General features: G+C 38.2%; 1 protein-coding gene across 2 annotated transcripts in view; it reads right to left on the minus strand.

Moving 5' to 3' along the window:
- The window catches only part of LOC150092499 (putative vesicular glutamate transporter eat-4), a 47,196-nt gene continuing 23,263 nt past the window's right edge, over window positions 1-23,933 (minus strand). Inside the window, exons 5-12 of one of the 2 annotated variants that reach the window (XR_016550523.1) lie at window positions 20,695-20,778; window positions 16,029-16,156; window positions 14,354-14,494; window positions 13,096-13,222; window positions 11,140-11,256; window positions 8,941-9,062; window positions 1,119-1,330; window positions 1-133 (exon numbers count right to left, since the gene is read on the minus strand). Coding sequence is in view for 1 of the 2 variants with exons in the window: in XM_090414728.1 (XP_090270854.1) it covers window positions 5,909-6,007; window positions 8,941-9,062; window positions 11,140-11,256; window positions 13,096-13,222; window positions 14,354-14,494; window positions 16,029-16,156; window positions 20,695-20,778 (818 nt within the window). In the remaining variant the exon portion in view is untranslated. Of the gene's footprint in view, window positions 134-1,118; window positions 1,331-5,804; window positions 6,008-8,940; window positions 9,063-11,139; window positions 11,257-13,095; window positions 13,223-14,353; window positions 14,495-16,028; window positions 16,157-20,694; window positions 20,779-23,933 lie in introns of those variants that run through there. The other variant, XM_090414728.1, reaches the window with a different exon arrangement.

The following is a 23,933-nucleotide window of genomic DNA, read 5'->3' on the forward strand; positions in this document are numbered from 1 at the left end:
AAGAACAGTTTACGAATATCTTCGGGATCAAACAGGGCAACGATCTGCTGGCCTAACTGCAGCCTCACGATAGGACCGTATTTATTATAGAGATCTGCGTAGGCATCGTTCAGTTTCTGGAAGGAATATGGTCCTGGAAAAAAAAAGTATGTCAAACATAGCGTACAGTGTGTATATAATACTCTCCACCAACATCTCATTTGTTGAATTTGTAACCATATTAGTGAGTAATGAGAACCCACTACAAAAGACCTGATATAAATTAATAAAAAAACATTCTGTAGCTTAATCCATCGTTTCAAGCACTTAGAGAACTAGTTACCGTTCTCTAAAATATTTTCTAGAACCCTCTACACTTTTTCACCGAAGGCATTACGTTATACCTCTACAACTGCAAACAGTATATGAATCACAAATTCTCCCAAGCTTAGAATACTACTCGCACAATTACTGCGATACACCGAAACCTTACAAATATTGCTTGATGCTGTCCAGGATGGACTGCTTAATACACGACTCCTCTCTCTCTCTCTCTCTCTCTCTCTCTCTCATAGATTCGCAGTAGTGTCTCTTACTGAGATTTGGTTTTTGCTTCGTGGCTGATTTTCAGATGTATTCACGGAGAATGCTCACATCTGTTCAGCTGACCACCATCACTCCCCAGTTTCCTTCAATTCTCAAAAACAAGAACAGTTGCTGATCAACATCCATTTACAATCCAGCTCCAAAATATGGAATCAACTTCTGTTCCTCCTCTTTCATTCACTGTCTCAAATATCGTTCTTCATCTCTTCATAAAACACATAAAGAGATTCTTTTTTATTCTCTTGTTGTTGCACACTCAGTGCTGATATGCTGTATCAGAGAGAGAGAGAGAGAGAGAGAGAGAGAGAGAATAATGCCAAGAAAACCAGCACGAGAATCGATTGTCATTTTTACTTTTTTTTTTGTTTCGTGTCATTTATTCAAGTTTCAAAGAAAAGAACAACTGAATGAAAATCTTCATTAAAATTTCCTTACGCAAAGTATACACATTGAAACAAATTGGAAAGTTTTGAATTTTTGTTGTTAAAATTTTAAACCAAAATTAGGAAACATCCGAGATTGCGAATACTTACCGAACCTCGAAAATAAGTGCAGATTTCCAAGCAAAGGTAATCGAGTGGGTCCTGGTATTGAGCTAAACGATTTCGATTCGGTTAGTGTGTCCCGACTATCGAAAAAATCTTTGGTCGTTTGGTGTGTGCAGAACTCTCTTCGGAGGCCAATGGATCGAGGAGAGGAGAGAACTCGGCGCAGCTGCAAATTCATTCTGGGCAGAGAAAAAATTCTGCGTGAAAAAAAGATATTCGGAAATAATTAATCAAATATTAATTTTCAATTGTGAATTTAAAATGTGATAATATTAGCAAATCAACAACCAAATATATTCAAAGTTAAAAAAGATGGCATCCAGCCGTTTACAAGTAGATTCCAAGGTCTCGTGTAAACATTACTGAATCTGGTCGTGCTCTGGCATGCCAACAACGGTCTGAAATATTTTAAAAAATTGCTCAACTGTTCGATTTAATGGAAATCTTGAGATCAGAAAGAGATGACTCATTTCGACAGTATGTTCTTCAACCACCCGACAGATAGACGCAGAGCGAAGGATACATACTTTATCATCGGAGAGTGCAGTAAATTCTCCTTAAGATACGAACATTAGAATTGGGATACACGAGATATGATCCGTGTTTAAAAACACATTTAGTGCTACAGCGTGCTTAACTACGCTTTTAAAAGATCTAGTATGTAGGAAATTGGAATGCCTTTTTTAGCGGATTTCAGCGGACTTGCTAGAATTACCAGGGTGTCAACTAAAGCCGTTCTTCTTTTTCTTCTTCTGCAGTTTTCCCACTTAAGAAGGGTCGCTTTTTGTAGTTAGTCTCCTCCAGAACCTGCTGTCTTGGGCTATAGCCACATCCAAGTTCTTCATCGTCAAGTCCTCCTCCACCATCTCCCTCCATCTCTTCTTTGGCCGCCCGCGCTTCCTCCTCTGCTGCACATCCATCTGCATGAACTTTCTTCCCACATACTCGAACTTTCCAGTTTAGCTTCCACTTCTTCTCTTGATTCTGCACACAGCACGATGTCATCTGCATACAACATAGTCCAAGGCGCGTCTTGTCTCACCTCCTCCGTCAACTAAAACCATTCGATTAGTGAATTCTGTGTAATAAATGCGCATGCTCTTTTACTTATTGTGCAGAGAGAGAGAAAAAAAAACGCGGGTTGTCGACACATTCACACTTCTGTGTGAGACTGACAAAATCCCTTTCAGTCGAACAGCTCTCATTAAAGTTCTCCTCATTGAGACGGGAATGAAAAGCAGCGGAATGTCATACCCAGTTGCTGCTCCACCCACCCACCCGTGTCCCCAGGGATGTTCTTAAGTGGAATTGGAGATGAAAAGTAAAAGGAAATACAGCAAATGAAATCGCATTGGAAGGCGCGAGACTTTCAAATGAGCTCGCTGCTTTATTTCCCTTAAGAATGGACATTTACAAAACCAAGTTTTTTGGGGGGTTGAACTAAACGCCCCTCTATGGATGTGTTGCTGATCCGGCCATTCGTGGGCTTTTCCCATAGCAATCGAGTCGTTGTCTGTGCTCGAAGAGTCGGTTGGACACTTTTACTTCAAGTAAAGTTCTAGTGGGTTTAACTTGAGCGAGCGATCCAGTTCCAAGGACTGTGTCGAGTATAAAAATATTCCAAACTTTGGTTTTAAGGAAATGAGAATTAAAAGTTCACTGACTTGCATTCCACATATCTGCGAAAAATGAGGGCAACATGGGTTCTTTGGACACCGTCGTTTTCCTAACCTTAGCAGTAAAATCAGGGCAATACGTGTGTGTGTGTGTGTGTGTGTGTGTGTGTGTGTGTGTGTGTGTGTGTGTGTGTGTGTGTGTGTGTGTGTGTGTGTGTGTGTGTGATCATATAAAGACTGATGAGTTTTTATATAATTTCCCTGCACCCAGTTCGACAACTTGTGAATTGATCAGTCGAAAACATTCTTCTTCATCATCAGTTTGAAGGATTTAAGCCAATTGTGGCTCATTTTCGAGACAAAAGCCATCAGTAAGTCTTTTTAACGGATAAACCAATGTCCTCTTCTTGTATGGTTTTTGGTGGAGCATTGTCTAATTACACTTTCTGTTTAAAACATGATCCATTCATTTGTGTTTAAATTTCTACTAGAAATGGCCTGTTTTCAAACCATTTTATATAATTTTTCGGGTGGCAGTTCTCATTGGTGGTAAGAAACCCATTTCTTCTTCGTCTTCATTTTCTCCTTATCACGAATCCACATCACAATCGGCTTAAATCCTTCAAACTGGTGATGATGAAGAATGCTGTCGACTGATCAATTCACAAGTTGCTTCAGTCTCATTCCAGGGTCTGCATCTATTTCTATGACCTTTTGGCTTGTAGTTCATCATCTTCCTGGGTATTCTATCATACGCCACTCGCTCTAAATGCTCTTTCCATTTGGTTCTGTATTTTTCTATTGTTTCCGTTATTAGTGTTTGGTTTATTTCTTTCAGAATGCCTTCATTTTCTTTTTATCTAGTCTTGCACAACCTGCTATCCTACTTGTTATTTCATTTCTGGTGCAGCGATTCTTTTCTTCACTCTTTCTCTTATTGTCCCTGCTTCACTGCCATGCAATAATGTCAGTTTTCATGAAATATTATACATACTGAGTGCGATTTTTTGCTGAGAATTTGTTAGACATGTAGAAACCTTCATTAAAACTTCGTTTATAGTCTAAATAATTGACTTGTTCGAATATTTCATTGTCCATTACTCTTGTAGTTCAGATGAAATGTTTTCCTTTGAATGGCATATTTTAGTTTTTATCTTGAGAGATTAACAGTTTATATTGTTTTTTTTTTTACTAAATTCAATTTACATAAAGCTTTTCTTAGAGTGTCCTCAGTTGTTCCAAAAATCCCTTCGTCATCTGTAAGAGAGTAAGATATCTGAAATAAAATTATTTTAATTTTTACTTTGGATTCCTTCTTTGTTGGTTGTGAGTTGGTTGGTTATATTTATTAATAAAAATAATAGGATTGAATCCATAGTCCTCCTTACTTCGGTTGCAATTCAAGCCAACCATTACGATCACACCAGCGGAAGTGCCATCGGACATCATCAACTCGTATTTTGCAAAGTTTCTTTTTGGCAGGCAAGCTGTAATAGAAAGGCGAATTAAAAAAAAACAAAACACGTGTTCGCTATCAGTCTATTTATTTATCAGCCAAATTTTATTTATTCATATACCTCCAATGCATGGAGTATCTGATTACTGAGTTCGTATCATTTATCGTCATACGTCCAACACTTTTCTTCCCATGATTCACTTCTTTATTATGGTCAGTAATAATGTAAAATATGGTGATGCAAGCCTTGCCATTGGAAACATCTTCACACAACATGTAAACACGAGCGTGATATTACTGAATAAATAAATCGAAAGGTGGGAGTGTTCACCTTGAAACTGGTTTTTAAAGTGACGGCCTAAAACTATTTGTGTGATCGGATATGTCTGAATTGGTGCACTGCGCAACTCTGAATATTTAAAAAGTGCTGCTGGGTAATCGAATTCTGGAGGAAAAAAAAATATGTTGAAGAATAAATGATGTTCTTCCCAAGATTTACTAAAAACTCCTAATTCACGAACTTCTTTGCGAGGTTTATCCACTGCCAGAAGCTTCAAAGTTCTCGTGGGAGATTTCAGCACAATTTCTACTCGCACTAACTTTTAAAAGAAAACCTTTTCAAGCACAATTTTGCCAAAATCGATTCGAAGTTTTGTTAGAAAAAAAAATGCTGAATGATGAGTTTTTTTTTTCTTTGAATATTTATATTGAATATACTCGTAACTCACGATGTAAGTCATGAATGAAGCTAATAAAGTTAAATAAATACGGTTAATTTGAAAATGAAATAAATTTAATAAATAATTAGCAAAATAAATAAAATGAACGGAACATTTAATATCACTACAGGTTGCAGCTAAAGGCAATTCTTCTTATATTAATAAAACTTACAGACAAAACGTTCTCCAGCGATCTGCTTTCGTGCAACGTTTTCGACACGCCAGCTACAAAAAGGACAAACAGCGAAAACATGTGACCTTGATGGTTGTCCCGCAGGTTTTAAAGGGAAGGAGGGGACGAAAACTGGACCTGAACGAAGAATCCATTGACTAGGGGACTCAAAGCAGAGGGAGGGAGTGCTTCGACGATTCCAGTATTTCTGTCACGTTTCGCCAAGATTAAAAGCTAAAGAGCGGGGCTTAAATGTTAAATCCTATCAAATCCAACACGTTTATCGTCAGAAGAATGTTACATTTGTTACATTCTTTAGAAATTCGACATTTTCTGTAAGAATCTTCAAGGATTAAAAACCGACTGATTGCGTTAGTCGAATAAAGTATTACACGCTCGATAACATTACAAAGTATGTAAACAATTCCCCTGATTATTCCTCACCGTTTTAAAATTTAATTATTTAAACTTTATTTCGAAAACAAATTTACTTGTTAATCTTCTGAGAACTGAGAACTGCTGCGATAATCAAAAGAAAAATATCCGTTTATTTTCTCGAGAAAATTTGAACTTCGCAGTCTTAATCCTCAGGTTTCGTCTCGAATCGGTAGCAAATTTCGAAGAAGGATTGGAACTAAATAAAGAAATTGCTTTGTACGGATTTTTTTAAACACACACTGCACGGAGACTACATGAATCAACACCAGATTCTATAATAGTTTTTATTATTTTACAACATGGCGATCAAATTTTTTTTTTTCACATAAGAGATGACAATGAGGTAAAAGGTCTTTCTTCGTCTCTCGTCCTTCCTACAGATGGCGCTCTCCCGAAGCGAGAATATAGTACAGACATCCGAGAATCGGTATTACGCTCTCTGCAATTCCTATCCCCAGTTCAGCTCTTTCTGTCTGAAATAACAATAAAGAACTTCCTTAACTACTGTTCAGCTCAATATTTACAGGTGCGTACGCATTTATTCCTTTGCATCATGTAAAAATTTACGATGAGAACTGAAATAAGCACAATGGCTTTTGTTGTATTTTCTTTTCATTGTATTAGTTTAGCAGTAAATTCAAGGAACCAAAGCTTTAAAAACGATAAAATATTAAAAATAAGTCAACTGTAACTGATCATCCATATGCAAAGAGTTATTAAAAGTACGGTAACTTTAATTAATTAAGATAATTATTTAATTATCGATAAAAACGATAACTTGCGCAAGAGGAGGGACCACACGTTTACAGAGTATTGGATCGTCGTCATTCCACTTTCTTTGAGGAAGATCGATCTCCTTTCTCCTGGTTTTTTTCTAACATATCAGAAAAATTAACAAAAAATAAACTAGTATTCTTTATACCTCCCCCCACCCCCAATCCACCATGGATTTCGACAGGAGCTGAATATGCACTGCTGAATTTCAAAAACTTAATTTATTCATAACGAGGCCAACATGAAGTAAGTTCAGCAATTTTTGTAGATCTACAGATGAACTTTACACCTTCATATTCTATTAAAAAAAAAAAGAAGAAAACAACGGAATCCTAGAGGAATTCTAGGTTGTGCTTTTGACTGGTGTTAAAACTTATTGAACGTGCAGACCACAACCAGTAAAAGTAATCAAATCCTATGAAATTTACCCAAACATGCTTCAGTGGCCGAGAGTTATAAAGACAAATAAAACCCTTTCCAGATGACAGCACTGAATTTCCCTGCAGATTCTCTCCATGAAATGCAAAACATCGTCAACAGATCCGATCTGAAAATAGTGACAAACTGGTTTCATTCAAATAAGCCTACCTCACTGCTAAATAAACTCAGAAATACGCTGATTAAAAAAAAAAAAAAACATCTGTTTTTTATGAACACATTCTTACATAACTGGAAAAGCAAGAGTAAGTCAAAATCAAATTGTAACTGAATGACATTTGCTTATTTAGGATTAAAACATTATTAGCAACGTAAGCTAAAAAGAGTCTCCGTAGTTCAGCCTATACTATAGACGAAGTCCTTTGGTCGGAAAAACCTTCGTTCGATTCCTCGTCCTTGACGTGAGGAATATTTATCTGGTCTCTTTCGACTAAAGGTGAGTTAGCTGGTCTCATACGGTGGTAGAGGGTTTTTTCACCCGGAAATTGGGATTTTTCGTAGCCTAGGACCGGTCTAGTGCGAGCAAACCGGTCCCGTGAACACACTGATCTACAGACACTCCCGGTATGAGGATTAACCCACCAATTCCGTGGGATTTTCTGTTCCGAATGCCGGGACGTTGAAGTGTAGGTCTACGAGTGAGCGTAAATCAGGATCAGGAAGGTAAAAAACAACACATACTGGAGAAATATCCAGAGAAATAACAGAGATTTATGTTATATTCTTATGGAATCCATCTGTTCCTTAGTAGGGATGAAATTCCCTGGTTTGGAGTCATGGCGAATGAATGCAGACGACACCATACTTCTTCTGCATCTCCCCCCTTCCCCCAAGGGGCAAGTATTTATGCTTGCAGACCTGTGTGTGTTCACGCGGCCGGTTTGCCTGTTTTTTTTGTGGGACGAAAAACCGAAGTTTCTGAGAGAAAAAACACTCCACTGCCGCATGAGACCTGTTAAGTCGCCATTTGATTGATATAAAGAACCAAAAGCTCGTCTGTGTCAATTGTGCTAAGGGGACCTATGCCATTAAGAGATTTTTTTTAAAGATTCCTGTCTATGTTAGCAACGCTACACTTCGCCTGAATACAGACTGTTAAATTGCACGCATTCTAAGCCGGAGACGAATCTATCGCACTGAAACCTATAATTTCTTTATAAAAGTAATTTAACACGCCTACCAACCAAAGGTCAGTGTAGAAACACTACACTGAACTCCCCAAATACGTCCTATCAAATATCTAACCACTTCGACACGCGATTTTACTACTCTTCAAGTCTGCTAATCAGCATGGGAGCATTAGAAGAGATTCTTCACACGAGTGGCTTGATATTTATAATTCCAAAACCGTAGAAAGAAAGAAATAATACACAGACATTATAAATGTCTCTCTTCAAAAATCTTTAATAAAACTTGCCACTCTTCATTAGAAACGAAACGATCATAAGCGAAAATCTCATCAAGGAGTACTCAAACTTCTTAAGTTTGAAGAGTTTAATTTTCGGGTCCTTTCCGCACCATTTCGAGCCTGGAAAATGTTCAGAAAGAACTTTCACGTGAAAGACACTTGTCGCATCATTTAAGCCATCCAACTGAGTTGAAGAGTTTGCCTGTACCAAGAAGATAAGACGAAAGGAATGCCACTCTTTACTTCTCGAGAAAATAGTCGCTGAGGCACAAACTGACGAAGATTTATTGCTTTTTAACAGAGGACACTTGGGACAGTCCAACAGGTGTCGAACAAGTCTGATGAAGTTGTTTTCTGAACGATATTCGTTATGGAAGCTGAGTCTTGGAGGTCCATGTCAACTGTGGTTGTTGTCCCACTCGTCCTAACTATTTTGGCTACCCATACGTATAACAAATCGAGTGAATTGTAACTGAACTCACTGGAATGAGTAAAAATGAACGAAGTAATCTTCGCTGATACTTCTTTGTGCCAAATTCTTACTTAATGTCCGCATGTTAAAGCTATTCTTTTCAATTCTGTTTCATCATCATTCGATCGGTTATTCTCAACGTTATCACTTCTGCCTTTCACTGATGCAGCTTTTTTGACGCCATTGTAAGAATAATTAAAGTTCTGCACGCGCACGCACGCACACACACACACACACACACGCACACGCACACGCACACACGCACACTAATTTTATTACGACCACCTTATTGCAAAGTATGAGGACAGACTTACATTCGGAGAGTACATGAAAGAACAGTGTTCGATTATCATTGCCACCGCGCTGAACGTTTTGGTGAATCCCATCAGAACTCCTGCATGCTCGGGAGACAAATCCAGATGATTGGCGTAAAATCCTGAAAAAATAAAATAAAGTAACGACATGTTATGAAAACTGCTAATATTCAGAAAGATTTAAACAGTAGGATTTATTTTAAAAAAATAAACAAGGTATTTAAATATGTCGGAGATTATATTTTTGAATAATGTAATGAAACATTTAAAAATATTCTTTGCTAATAAATGCAGGAAAACGGGAGTCATTTCAACGAAACACTTAATCTTAGTGTCTTGTTCATTTGACAGCGTTTAAATATTGTATGAAAACGGTTCTTTATTTATTTAAGATTATTTTATTTATTCTTTTCAGGCAAATTCTCGGTAGGTTTTTTTTTTAAATGTTGAATCCGCCTCTCTTTGCCCAACATCGAGCTGCAAATGCTGTTGGGAGATAAAGGAACACACGCAGTTAACAAGAACACGCAGTTAACAGAGAAAATGATAGTGGGTGTTAGATGACGTGCTGCAGATGGTGGATCATGCTGTGTTGGCGATGGATTGTGTATTCATCGGCAGCGGAATCGCTTGGCGAAGAGTGGCATTCTGCAAAGAGTTTTCGTCTCCAAGGGGAGGCATCATGTAATAATGATAAATAAACATACAATTTAAAAAATGGGTGTGGATCAAGCATCCGCTAGTGGGATGCATTGATTGCAGCTTCAATGGTTCCATTTTCTGCGTTGTGTAACTTGGACAGTAGAAGTAATGCGAAGGGCGTGAAATTCTTTGTCACCCGAGTGCTGTGTGTGTGGAATTAAATCTAGAAATAATCTCGTTTCATTGAGTGAAAATCAAAATGTTCTTTCTCTTAATCATTGATAATTCTCTAACATCCACGAAAATTTGTCTCTTCCTTATTCTCTGGCCCACTACAATCCAATTGCCCTTTAAGTTCTGTCACATTTTCCAGATTCCCTAATAGCAAGAAAACAGACCTGAGTTCGGTTGGTACAATTATGATCCTGAGGAGATCTCATAGTTCCTGAAGAGACCTTCAATATCTTTCCAGATCCATTCCATAAAGGAACTATCCTGTTAAGATGAACTTTAGCTCTCAGTTGTAAACCCCGATGGAACTAATATTCACATCCCTTAGTTTTTGCAATTTGTTTACAGAATTTCTGCGCAGTTTCGTCAGTTTTCAGGCAATCAAATCTCTCTGTCGACGCTGGTCAGTATCCTCATTCTTTGTTTTAAAAACTTTGTAGCACGTGAGGACTTTTGACTTTCATTTCGTCCATTGACAGCTGTGCTTTGCATTACTGTCCTTATGCTGACGAGCTCCGTCTTGTGCAGTTTCTCGGCAGTGATTTCGGTCCTCTCCTTGCATTTTAAAATGCTGGAATGTCTCCAAGTGGAAAAAGATTTCTTTTAATTGGCGGATTTACACTAATAACCTTTCTGGGAATGAGCACATCAAATCTGCGTCTTCTTCAAACTCGAATTGAGTTCGGGCCATTTTCCTCTGAAAATACTCCTCAACAGCACACCCGCTAACTCAATAAACGTAAAATCAGTCCAATATTAAGTAAATTTCAAACTTGTGCGGTACATCAGGAATCTCACTGACAGTCGAGAGTGGAATAGTTGATACCTGAGTCATCTTTCACACTCACTTTTTCAGTGTCTTTTTAGAGGACTTTCTAATTTATTTCTCATTTGGAGGTGTTTTCACTAGCGCTGAGCTGCCCAACTGGCCACTACTATTTCTCCATTTTCTCGTTTTGCAAAGACGCTAATAGCTGTTTGCTAATATTCAGGCATCTAAATTTCTTCTTCTTCCTCTTTCCTCACATATTTTCCCCTACCCTCTGGAATAGCCTTCTTCATGTTTTCTTTCCGACCATAGATATGAATTCTTTCCGACCCCCCCTCATCCCGGAGCTACTTGTTTAACTATTTAACCACGTTTCTCATATCTTATATGAGAGTTTGGAAATTCAAACAGAAATTACTTCGTCTAGATTAGGAATCTAATCTAGACGAAGATTCCTGATGCTCTGAAATATCTTCGTGCATTTTAAACGTACAAAGATAGTTAACAAAATGTGGCAAATTAAAACAAGCCTTGAGAAAAAACTCAACATCACTCACCAGTAAAGGAAAATGCCAGCGGGATTGCGTACAGAAAAAATAAAGCCGTGTTGGTACGAAAGTCGTCGGACTTCAATGCGGTCATCACGATTGACACTAAAGCAACAAAAAACAAACCTAAAATAGAAAGAAAAAGTTATTCTTACTGAATCAAAAACCACAGCATGTATCGTGTTCTTATACAAGTAGTGTTGGGAAAATTTAATATTTCATGCATCGATATTAGAGAGAGAGAAATGGGCTGCTGATACTGAATAACTACGAACGGCTTTTATGTAAAGGAGCAATGTTGGGGAATTTCATCTGCGCGCTCTTCTTACTGTAGTCTGAGGTAGCAACTAATTATTTATTTACTTTATATTAACGATGCATTTAAGTTTGGTTTTCAGTCCACCGCTTATGAGCTAAAATCTCTGTGAACTTTCAATTACAGTTCATACTTTCTCTTGCTGTGTAGGCTTAGATTAAATTGCTTCTGGCACCGAATCTCTGCCCAATCAATTCATCGCCATTTACTCTCCTAAGTCTCACGAATGATATCTATTTGTGCACTTTACCCCTCTAATGCTGTCGTTTTTTTTATCTTTGATGGGAAACTCCAGCACATTTACTTTCTGTTTTGTTGTACTTTTTGTTGCATTTTGTTCCGTTGATTTCTTTTTGTTCAAGTGAGGTTGTTGATCCAACTTCTGAAACATCGTTTACTATGTTTTGAATAATTGAACGGAATGCATTGAATAATATGCAGTGCAATCTTTTCTGAAATTCATTAAAAATTTTATTTTGAATCAATCTATCTATATTTATCTATCTATCTATATCTATACATTGCTGTATTTATGTGGTACACATGATCAATATCCCTTGTCCGATTACAGGTACTACTGTCCTGGTCAATATTTCCGCTCTGAAAAATTAACTGATGTAATCACTGCTGCTTGTGATGGGGGACTTCATCGCTCTCACTCCATGCCCAACTCGTGTTTTGGTTCTCCAAATAGTCCAAGATAAAAAATGTTCATTATTTCAAGTCAAACATTCCATTTTCGCATCAGCCTTTACATCAGTCCTCAACACCAGCATTAAGAAAAATCAAAATCTAATTTTGATGGGTGTAGATGCAAAAAAAGCATAATCCCCCCCCCCCACATTTTCCACATTTTCACGCCATTTTCTCCTCATTTGTGAGAGGAAACTGGCGATACCCAGTTACAAGTACGGAAGGATGGCAATAAGGTAGTAGCTCGCTCAAGCACCAGCCCAGCTACGACAAATGCCTTGGAAATAGAAAGAGCGACCGCATGAGCGTCTACAAACACTTTCTTTCACGAGTTGTGTCCAAAGGTAAATAATATAGCCACGTGTACTCTCGATCTGCTCTTCATTCAGAGTGACCTGATTCCTGTCACTAATTAGTCATTAAATACGCGTCACGGTAGCAACCAAAACACAGTCTTGATTTACTTTTTACTTTATAAATGAATTAGTAAACGTTTAATAAAATTATATTAACTCACCACTTGATTTTCATTACTTTTCACGTAATAAAAACGGAGTACGTACGACCTCTTTTATTCGACGTTGGATACACTGATAGCACGGATTTCAGTCTCGAAAAACAACGTCTTCAGAGATTTCTTTACGAAGGAATAAACTATGAAATGAAAGTGTCCCCCACAGTTAATGTGTTCCCCATTTTTATAAAATACAATTCCCATAAATAAAATGCAGTAATTTTCAGCTTCATAATTTGATTATACTTAATAATTCCTATCTGTTCTTTCTTCGTACTCGATCTATTCGGTGACCTTTATCCGCTCCGCCACCAAGGCCATGAGAGTGAAAATCAATTTTCGTTTGTCACGTGGGAAAAATAAAAAAACTTTCTATATAGTTTACGATTGTCCTTCTAGAAATAACAAAAATAATAATTTGCTAGGCACACTTCGAACTCACCCGTGCAGGTAGCCATTTTCCGCATGAGCGTCGTCTGTGAAGTATTTATCTTCAGGTCAAAGATCAAGCTGGCAACTAAAATGACCACGGCTCCAGCTAAATACCTCACTATTGTCAATACCCTCATCTGAAACAGAAATAAGGGACCGTCTTTAATCGATCTTACAAGAAAGAACTTGGAGCACTTAAGAAAAATAAATAAACTAACTTTGAGATAATTGACTGAGCCTATTAAAATATTTTAAAAGTTAAAAATCGTTTCAAACCCTTATTTTTATTCTTCGGCTGCTGAATAAAATCATAAATATTAAAAAAAATCGCTTCGAGAACAAGTTTTAAGGGAAAAACGTAATGAATTACTCACGTTCATGGCATACCGCAGTAGTTTAACTGATATGCCATCAATGTGGGAATGCTTCACTGGCACTACCACTGCCCTTGAAGTATATATACAGAGTTCGTCAAAACAAAATGTATACATACTTTAACAGATGTCATCTACGGACTTTTTTCGAAGTTCGGTCGAATTACGATAGCGATGTGTAGTATGATGTTCTCTCAAAAGATGTCGTTACCCAAATGAATACTAGTATCAACACGTGACCGGTAGGACAGTCAAATGAAATGGCCAAGGCACGATTGTCGTTTGAGGAACGCAAGACCATTTTGAGTTCCCCCCACGTTCTACTGATTTAACACTCTTGAACTTCTACCTATGGGGGACTCTAAGACCTAAGGATGTAGTGTATCGTAGAAAACCAGCTACACTGGTGGCCCTTCGAAAGAAATTGAAACGCATGCGCAGCAATCCCACGGGACACTTTGGCCACGTTGCCCAAGCAGTAGTTCGCCGTAATAATAAGTGTCTGGACACAATTACACGAGGTGCTCAAAGTGTCCAGACACTTTGAGCACCTCGTGTAATTGTAGCAGTAAAAGGTAACTTGTGTTCATCCCTTGATGTCTGTATAAATTTAGTGTTACAATTTTTATAGAGGCTTTTCTTTTGCTGAAGTGTGTGTACATTTTTTGACAGACTCTGCGTACGCACGCACGCACGCACGCACTCGCACACACACACACACACACACACACACACACACACACACACACACACACACACACACACACACACACACACACACACACACACACACACACACACACACACACACACACAATGTTTTGGATTTATTCCCCAATAAACTTCATGTTTGAAAGCACGAATATATCGATTGGCTAATCAAATATTACTCACAAAGGGTGTAGAGAGGATTGCTGGAAGCACAGCAACAACACCGACAAATAATTCGTACATCGGAAAGCCGGTGGCAAACTGAACTGCTGCTATAGCAAGCACTTCTTTGGAAATGATATTTTTCCAAGGTGCTGGTGATACCTGCACAAAAAGAAAGAAAGAAAAACAAATATATATATATATATATATATATATATATATATATATATATATATATATATATATATATATATATATATATATATATATGTGTGTGTGTGTGTGTGTGTGTGTGTGTGTATACACACACACACACACACACGAAGTTATTAAGAGATAATTAAAATACATGATCGATTACAATGACAAATAATAACGGAAAAGTTAAGTAAGAAATGCATTTTCCATTAACATGTTACTCCTTTAGCAGGTTCCGGCACAGAGCAGCCCATCATATTCTGCAGTAGCGGTGTCACATCGTGTTAGTACAAGGCAGCGTAGCACAAATCTGTAATGGAGACAAGTATCGTCGGGTGATTAATCCCACTCGCTCTTTTTCATGAGGATTGTAGGAAAAGCAAACAGTGGTAGAAACAGGAAACCATTGACATCACGTTTGATCACAACAATTCCAATCACCAGCTTTGGAGGGATGGTCGAGGATTTATGTTCCGGACACTTACTGCTGTCGAAACTTAAGCGTTTCGACAGCAGTAAATCTGAAATGGAATGTTGCGTCTACCGAGAGTCATTATCGATCGCTAAATTCGTTTGTGTTGGCCCACTGATTTTTTATGCTTGCAGGCGCTTTGGCGGTTTGATTTATTATGCATGGATGGGATTGCAATCCTAAAATTTTGGATGTGATGGAACGAGAAAACGATCGCGCGCGCGCGCGCGCGTGTGTGTGTGTGTGTGCGTGCGTGTGTGCGTGTGCGTGTGTGTATGTGTGTGTGTGTTTGTGTGGGGGGGGGGGGGGAGAGCAAGCTGCACATCTGTCGAGGTCCGTCCTTCCAGGAGAAAGAGTTCCACGTTATTAACTACCCCCAAGCTTTCTCCTTTGGACTGTGCACTTAAGGCATACTTTGCCACACTTACTCTTCCAATAAAAAACGGTATCTGATTTATAGTTCAGTATCAGCTTCTCCCAATGTTCTACAGAGCTGTCAAGCTGTTCATTACACCGCAGTAATTTATGCTGTAGCTCAATATAGTTGACCGTTTGGTGTATGTCCCCTGTTGAAACCGACGCTGAGCAGCCATTGATGTAGTATCCCGATACTCAACTTGATTCTTGTAAAGCAGAAACCTTTGAACTTCAGACTGCTGAGATTTCCTTAAGGGGAATCACGCTCCTTTGGTGTGGTTGCTGGTTTTCCTCGGCCATTTCTTGGCCGAGGAAGAGCTCTCACATTTTCATTTAATGATCATTTTGCTTACCCTGTCGCAATATCACAAGCAGATGGACCATTCAAACGGCAGTCTGTGATGACGCATCTTTGGAAGTCCCTCTTCATGAGTTATCGGTCCACTCTACAGACGTACAGTGGAATTGAAGAGTATCTGCCACATAAAGTGGGCAAAGTAGGACACGTGACTACGGGAATATAAATGTTTGTGTGGCCTTCATTTTGTTCATGGGTTAAATTATAAAAAAATAATGTTGTTCACGCGTGCATGTTAGTCAGTATCTTACCTGGTTGCTTCCATCTTGTAGCTCCAACTGCATGTTGAATTCTGAAACATTCTGAGCAGTTCCTCGAAATATTTGGACAAAAATCCAAACGAAAAACCAAATGCAAAACCACCCTAGTCCGAATGCACCTGTGAAAGAAAATAAGTGACAGCATTTATAAATTAGTATCTTAAATGACAACAGAAGCAATTGAGAGAGTAACAAAAGTGAAGAAGAAGAAGAATCAACAGTTTCTTGTTCCTGTCACGAGTTTCTTTATTCTACCGATATAAATCAACAAAATTAATTTTTAGCAATCTCTGTCTCTCACTCACTACTATTTTGTTTTCGGGAAAAACCCTCCCAACATAAATACGAGATGGGCCAACTCATTTTCAGTTGAAAACCCCTTAAAAAAGGTTCCTTTCGCCCTTGATGAGATAGAAATCTGCGTCTTTCCAGTCGAAGGGCAAAAGTGCGTTACTTTCGTTAGGAGGTGATGAAAAAGACTGGTGCGTTACTTGCAGGTCAACTGTGAGAAACCAGTGGGTATTAGATCGCAAACAGATCGTCAACTCCTGTCTTGGGAGCAGGAAAGCGGTTCACTGATTCTTTATTATTCGAGGAACTTTAAGTCAGAATGCTACTGTGGGTTTACGTTTTTCAATCCCCCCATCACAGAAGGAATAAAAAGAAGAAAAGCCTCATGGATTTTTGCCACAAGGACGTGAATCATGTCCTTATGGTATTCTGCACACCATCAATTCCTGCGATTCCTATTCGACACGTAGGACATATTTTAATCATCCGCCTTCGTTATGTCCGTAATTATGGTTAGGTCAAGTTCAAATTGAAAGTCCAGTGGCGTAATTTACAAGTCCATGAATGCGATGGACTTCCTTTCTTGGGAAACTTGACAAACGAGCGGGACACTGCGCCCTTCAATCGGAAGAGATCTGGTTTTGATTCTCTCCATGGTCGTAGGAATCTTCATATGACCACCAATTCTCACTTAAGATGAGTTAGCCGATCTCATGCGGAGAGAGCGGAGTTTTTTCCTTAAGTAAAGTTGGACTTCTCATCCAGCGTACAGGCAACTCAGCCATTGAACACAGCAAGTTAACAGACCAAAATACTATTAGTTAGGCGGTAGAGGGCGTGGTGTGTGGACGGTGATTTATATGGTGTATCGTGGATGGTTGATTAAATAGCGCGAACGATGGGAAGTGTCGTATATGTATAGCCAGGTGTCGATTTAACTCTTTATGTGTATGGGTATAGACATATACATACATATGAAGGTACATAAGTTCGAAGCGAGTACCTGTGCCCTTGGATAACGACTGTGTGTGCGCACTTGAGCCTTTGTGACGGGCATTGCATATTTATATCATTGTATTAGTTTTTGACGATAAATTCGTTTCTATTTTTTTTTTTTTGAGTAATTTCCCACTAAATTTTCATCTCTCTATAGCTATATAGCGCCATTTTCAAGATCTCTTTAACGAACGTCAGTTTGTAGATTACATCAATTATACAGAAACTCTGGGTGGCTTTTCCGTAATAATTATTATACTCGAAAGTTTATTTAGTTTGTTGACTGTGGTCTTGTTATCTGATATGTTGATCTGGTAATGTTTTAACATGAGTGTGTAGTGGGTTAAGTGTTCCACCTTAATTATTTTGTGTTCTGTCCTTGCAGCCCGTATAAGTATGGGCTGTCCTCTTTGTTCCCAGAATATCAATTTTACCATTTTATTTTGCAACGATTGCAATCTGTTAAATTTATAGTCTGCACAGGATACGTATGATGTAATTGCAGATCTTGAAATGTTTTCACGTAATGATTTATAGAATATTATTTTTGTGTGTGTCGGAACAATGTCTTTTAATCGATATAATTTGCTTGCTATTATTCTAAGCTTGGTGTGTAGATAGTTTATATGGCTATTCCAACTTTGATGAGCATCGAAGTGTAGTCTGAGATAACGTGTTGTTTTTGCCCGTGCGATGGTTGCGATTTTAGGATCAATGCTTTGTGTATAGGAGGATGAATGTCGAATAGTAAGCTATTTAATTTCTATGGGTAGGGTCTGGAGATTTTTGAATATCATTAGCTTTTTTTTTCCATGGTTTACATATATGCCGTTTTCGGTTAGCCAGTTAGTAATTTAATTGATGTCGTGTTGCATATTCGTGTAAGCGATATTTGCGTTGTTGTGAATGAATACGATGGCCGTGTCATCTGCGTATTGGAAGATTTCACTTTTTAGGGAAAGTGGTTAATGTCGTGAGTGTATATGTTAGACACAATTGTAGAAAGACTGTAATACTCCACAGGTTATCGTTAGCTTTTTATGCGCTGATTCATTTATGCTTTGAACCATTGGAGTAGATGATTCCGATGTGTGTTAGTTTGTTCAGCTAGGCTTTGTGTGTTAATAGGTCGCACGTTTGTTAAGCCAATGAAAACAACTAATACTATTCGGATTTATCTAACGCAGGCAATTTCATCCCGCAAGCAGGCAAACCGTCCCCATGAACACACACAAGGATACAGCCAGGAATACTTCGAGGCATAGGAGTGACCATTCTATCCTCGTATTTCGGTTGCAAAATCCAAGCATACTTGGAAGGTTGTGGGCCTTAAAGGCCTGTTAAAGCCATTGAGATAGATGAGAGCATTTATAATAAATAAATAAATAATAATAATAAAGCCAATTACCATTATAGTCTCAACCCTTAGACAATCACAGAATAATTGGCCCACGAATATTCGTCATTTTAATTGGCATCCTGGAAGAAGTGTCTGGTAGGCAACTTCCACCAGTTTGTGGTTCCTAATCTTCACGATATATCATTGTCTGAAATAGTGCGAGTTCTACGGTCGACGTTTTGGGTCTATGAAATGAAAAACTCGGATTTATGGACTAAAAACTCCCCTGCCTGTGCCGACTAATGCAGGAATCTTAATCCATTTCCACAGATCCACTAACTACTAATAATAATGAACTAAGTGATCACCCCAACCATAAAATTTGTTGTTCTGTAGTGTGTCATTTAAAGTAAAATTCGTTGAAATAAGCTGAATTTTTACAGCAAATGTCACTTCACACTCTGTTATAATAATATTATTATTATTATTCGGTGACCCTTCAAGGGAGTCGGAAGACTCATCGAGGGAGTTCACCTGCTCTACAACTCTGTCTCAACCACTCAATCCACCAACTGACTGCAACTACACCAACGCCACCTACAGCCGACCACCACCACTAGTATTTCCACAGACAATCACAAATACCTATGCCCACTGCGGGATTCGAACCCACAGCCTTTTGGCTGGAGAGTTGATATGCTAACCACTTGGCCAGCCAGACTGATTATGTGAAATATTAATTCACACATTTGTGTCTGCCTTTCATGCTTCAATATACAGATTGTTTAATAACTTGGCCGATCCACACCCTCCCCTTTTCTCAGAAAACATAACTAAATTCAAAAGATTCGCTTTGAAGTATTCTAAAAATGGTTTCAGTGCCATGTTCCTGAATTAATGAATTTTTTTACCGACATCAAGGTTAAAAAGAAATATGTGAATTTTACGTAAGTTGGTGGAATGAATATGAATTTACTGCCAGATGGCTGCGTATAAATTTGTGTGTTAGTTCAAAGACAGTTCCTTTTTAGCTTTCCTGATAACTTCCATTATGTTAGATTTCTAGTAGAAAGATTGTTAATAGGTTAATAGTCAACGACCAGAGGAACACTTTTTGTGTCTTTTTTTTTGGGCAGGGGGGGGGTTCTTAATGAGCTAGTCTTTGGTACAAGTAAAGAACGATGTAGATTTTTAAATCCTAAATTCATAAATATGACTGTAGAACTGAGATGGTGTATTATAATAATGTATACTACATCAAATACTACAGTTTGGGTGAACTGAATAGCCGAGTATTAGTGCATCTGCTGTCTAACCAACAGACACGGGATTAGAATCCAACTGTGGACATCGATGTTTCTGATTGTGTTCAGGCAATATTCGCCGTGTGAAATCGCCATTCCGTTTTATTTTAGTCCCGAAGTGGCTTGAAAAAGTTCCACGTTTGGTCTGTAGATAAGAGTTTCCTGATTATGTAAAAATAAATAAAAATACCAAAAATATATAAAACACTGACAAAAGAATTGTTATCTTACCCATGTTACCCACATATTGTCGGTTTACGAAATGACAGATATTTCTTGCGAGCTTCATCGTTATCGGTTGGCATCAACTCAATTCAATTCACAGGACCAACTGCGAATCGATTCCAAAAATCCGAGGTTGAAATGGTTCTGCTTGCTTTCTTTAAGGAATGATTTTTTTACATCAGTTTATTCGAACGCATTTTCATTTCTTAAGGAAGCAAACAGAACTGTTTTAAGAAGACAAAAGTGTGCGATACTTCAAAGACTCATTTACAAAGAAAACAAACGCTTCGTCCTTCTTCTGGAATTGTAATCTCGAATAATGCGGTCGCATTTTGAATCATTCATTCTCGATGTTGAGTCACTCAGCGAGGATTTCCATTGTGAAATATTACATAAATACGCTGCACTGAACTCATCATTCGAGAGTATTGAAGTTAATTCTGGATATCCGATTACAATAAGGGAAAGGAATAACTGACACTTTTTGGTGCGCAAAACTTACCATAGATGTAAAACTCCCTTTTCCAGTGGGTCCGATCGCCCCAGCTCATTATAGCTGACACCATGCAAGTCCCTAAGAACTGCCCTGTAAAGAAAATTTTAAAATGATTTAAAAATAAACACAACTATAATGAACTGTTCATGTACACAATAGTAGTCCCCCCTTATCCGCGGAGGATTGGTTCGAAGACATCCCGCGGATAGTACCGAACACTAATATATACTACGTATTTGCCTATACATACATACCAATGATAAAATTTAAGTTATAAATTAGCGCAGTAAGAGATTAACAACAATAACTAATAATAACATAGAACAGTTGTAATAACGTGCTGTAAAAAAGTCATCGGAATGTGAATGGAATCTCAGCAACATCAGCATACTTTTATTATTTATTATTTTATGAAGTCGAGAACTTTCACCTTTTTCACTTAAAAGGAAGCAGTTTACTGCTTCTCTTTTAAGTGAAAAAAGTAAAATTATTATTAAGTAAAACAAGGGTTACTTGAATACAAGCACTGCGATACCGCGACAGTCGATCTGATAACGAGAACTACTCAGAATGGCGCGCAATTCCAGATGTTCCTGATTTCCGAAAGGCTGCACGGTGTGTACAGCGTTTTCTAACTGCAACGAGTTTCCCTGGTGTTGAAATACCTCTGGGATCAGCCGAAATTCATTACTAAAAGAAAGAGGCAAACGGCTTCATTTCGGGGGTATAAAATTGCATCGGCAAAGTGGATATTAGATCTAACATTATTTCAAAGCAGAATGTTCGTAGAATCTATGAAAGTTTCGTGTAAGTTGACTGAGAGCTTACGAGGATACAATCCTCGGCATCCCCGAGTTGCTTTAGCATACAGTACTTGACTTAAGCAGCTAAGGAAACTCGGAGATGCCGAGAATTGTATCCTCGTAAGCTCGGCTACCAGAAAACGAAGAGCGCCACCATGTTATTAGAGAACATTGCAAACGAAATAAATAAAGCTCTTGATAGACACAGATTTCTGATCCTCGTACTTCTTGACCTAACCAAAGCATTTGACACACTCGACCATAAAATACTGCTAACCAAATTGTACACAGTCGGAATAAGAGGGACATTGCATTCCTGGTTTGCGAATTCTCTCATACAGGGAACAAAAATCGGCACACATCACAGCCAGGGAATGCAAATACAGCACGGAGTTCCTCAAGGAGCGATATTATCACCCACACTATTCGACTCAGACATAAATTACTTTCAAAACTTGGACTTACAAAGTCAATTATATCAATATGCAGATGACACAGAATTACTAACAGTTCACACAGACAATAGCAGTGCCCTCTCCAATTCACAACATGAACTAAACCGAACAACCGCCTTCTTGTATCAGAATTCAGTAACAGCAAAGAACATACTAAAACTCACATGCTAATTATGTAGAACCCAAGATTCACGTACCCACACAGATCACCACTTTAAATGGACTAAACACAAATATCTTCATAAAAAACTACGTATTGTTGCTGCAAAACTCTTCCAAGCAAAAGACGCGATGCCCACAAAAGTTAAAAACTGATATTTCACGGAATTTGTGAAACAGTACTAAGGTTCGGTAGAACTGTCTATGCAAACATTCACTTATCAAATTTAGAAAAAAATCCCCAAAGAATCGTTTCAACGGTGCTTGGAGACCCAATATACACCAAGAAATAACCGAACCCCTAACGGCAAGACACAAAATACTGAGCATAAAGAATCAAAGACCCACGTGCTATTACAAAGACACAATTTCAACATCGCATACCATAATTACAGAGAAACGTATCGCATAAGAAGAACACTTCTCATAGGAAATCAAAATAAATTAAGTTAACAGCGTCGATTTGAAAATTGCTGATTTTGGTTTTCTCATGAACGCTGTTTAGAGGACGAATATCGGTGCAAACAATGGCAATACGAAGGAGAATTTTTCTGATCTACTTGGATCGTTTTCAAAATTCTGCCCCTCTTAAACCAAACATTTATATAACAAATCATATCTGCAAGCCTGCGCTATGATTTCCACTCTACCTTTCTCAGTGCTGTCCCATGTTTAGATAATCTGTCGCTTCTGTCACAAACCCTTTATAGCGACATCTCTTATAGGTCCTCTTCAGAAGAAACGTCCCGGGGTGGCTAGATACACGCATGATTGCAGTGAAGTATTTTCCATGCAGTGGTTCTTTCAACCTTGGGAAAACATCGAAATCTGGAGGGACTGAGGAAACACTTTCAATCTACATTTCTCCATACAGTCAAATTTCTTCAAGTGAAAAATATTATTTCGTATCGCCATGCAAATAACGACGTTGTTCATAAGGAGTGAGATTTCTCCTCCATTTCAAAGTTTTTCTCCAGTTTGACGGAAAAAGAACACCGAAATTTAAGAAATCGAAAACACGATTTTTGTGTATGGAGTGTAGATTATAACCTGCATAAAAATGGAAGTCATTCCATAATTCCACACGCGAAGCATGCGCTGGGCTGACCTTTTGAATTGACCTTAATGAATTTTCATGACATCAATATTGAAAAGACAAGAAGGAGAATGCATCTGATGCTTAAAAACGAATGTGATATAAGAAAGAAACAGAAAAACAGAGCCAAGAATAATATAAAAAAATCTGCTAACGCGTTTTATTCCCTTATAGGAAGTAGGCGAGGCCTTTATATGCTATCTAGCTTTCCGAGACTGAGTGGGCAGTTCAATCTCCACCAGTAGTCAATCAGGGATAGCTGGGCCAAAGCTATCACTAATTATAGGCAGCCACCGATGAAGAGGCTGGCAAACAATTGCTGCAATCTCTTGTTACCTAACCCTAACATGATATGTTACTGTCTGAAATAATGTGAGTACTACGGTCGATTTTCTTGAGTTTATGAAAAGAAAATCCCGGAAACTCGTATTCTCGGATGGAAAACCCGAGTTTCCGGGAGGAAAAACCCGCTTGCCCGTGCCAGAGATCGACTAACTCGGGAATCGGTCGAAGAAAGGCTTAGAAAAAGTTCCTGCAGTCGGCGAATAGACTTGAACTTAAGTCTCATTTTGAACGACCAAGCGCAGAGGACGCAAGCGCCACTTCCACTGAGCAGGTCTTGCCAAGAATAATAAGAAGAAAATTAAGAATAGATATTATTTCTTGAAACTTTTCCATGTTACTCCTCTAAATTAGTGTTTTTATGTCCATTTTGCCTATTTTTCTTTAGGA

Source organism: Typopeltis vanoorti, chromosome 25, assembly GCF_054136105.1.
Source record: "Typopeltis vanoorti isolate ZY-2024b chromosome 25, IOZ_Tvanoo_1.0, whole genome shotgun sequence".
Taxonomy (NCBI): Eukaryota; Metazoa; Arthropoda; class Arachnida; order Uropygi; family Thelyphonidae; genus Typopeltis; species Typopeltis vanoorti.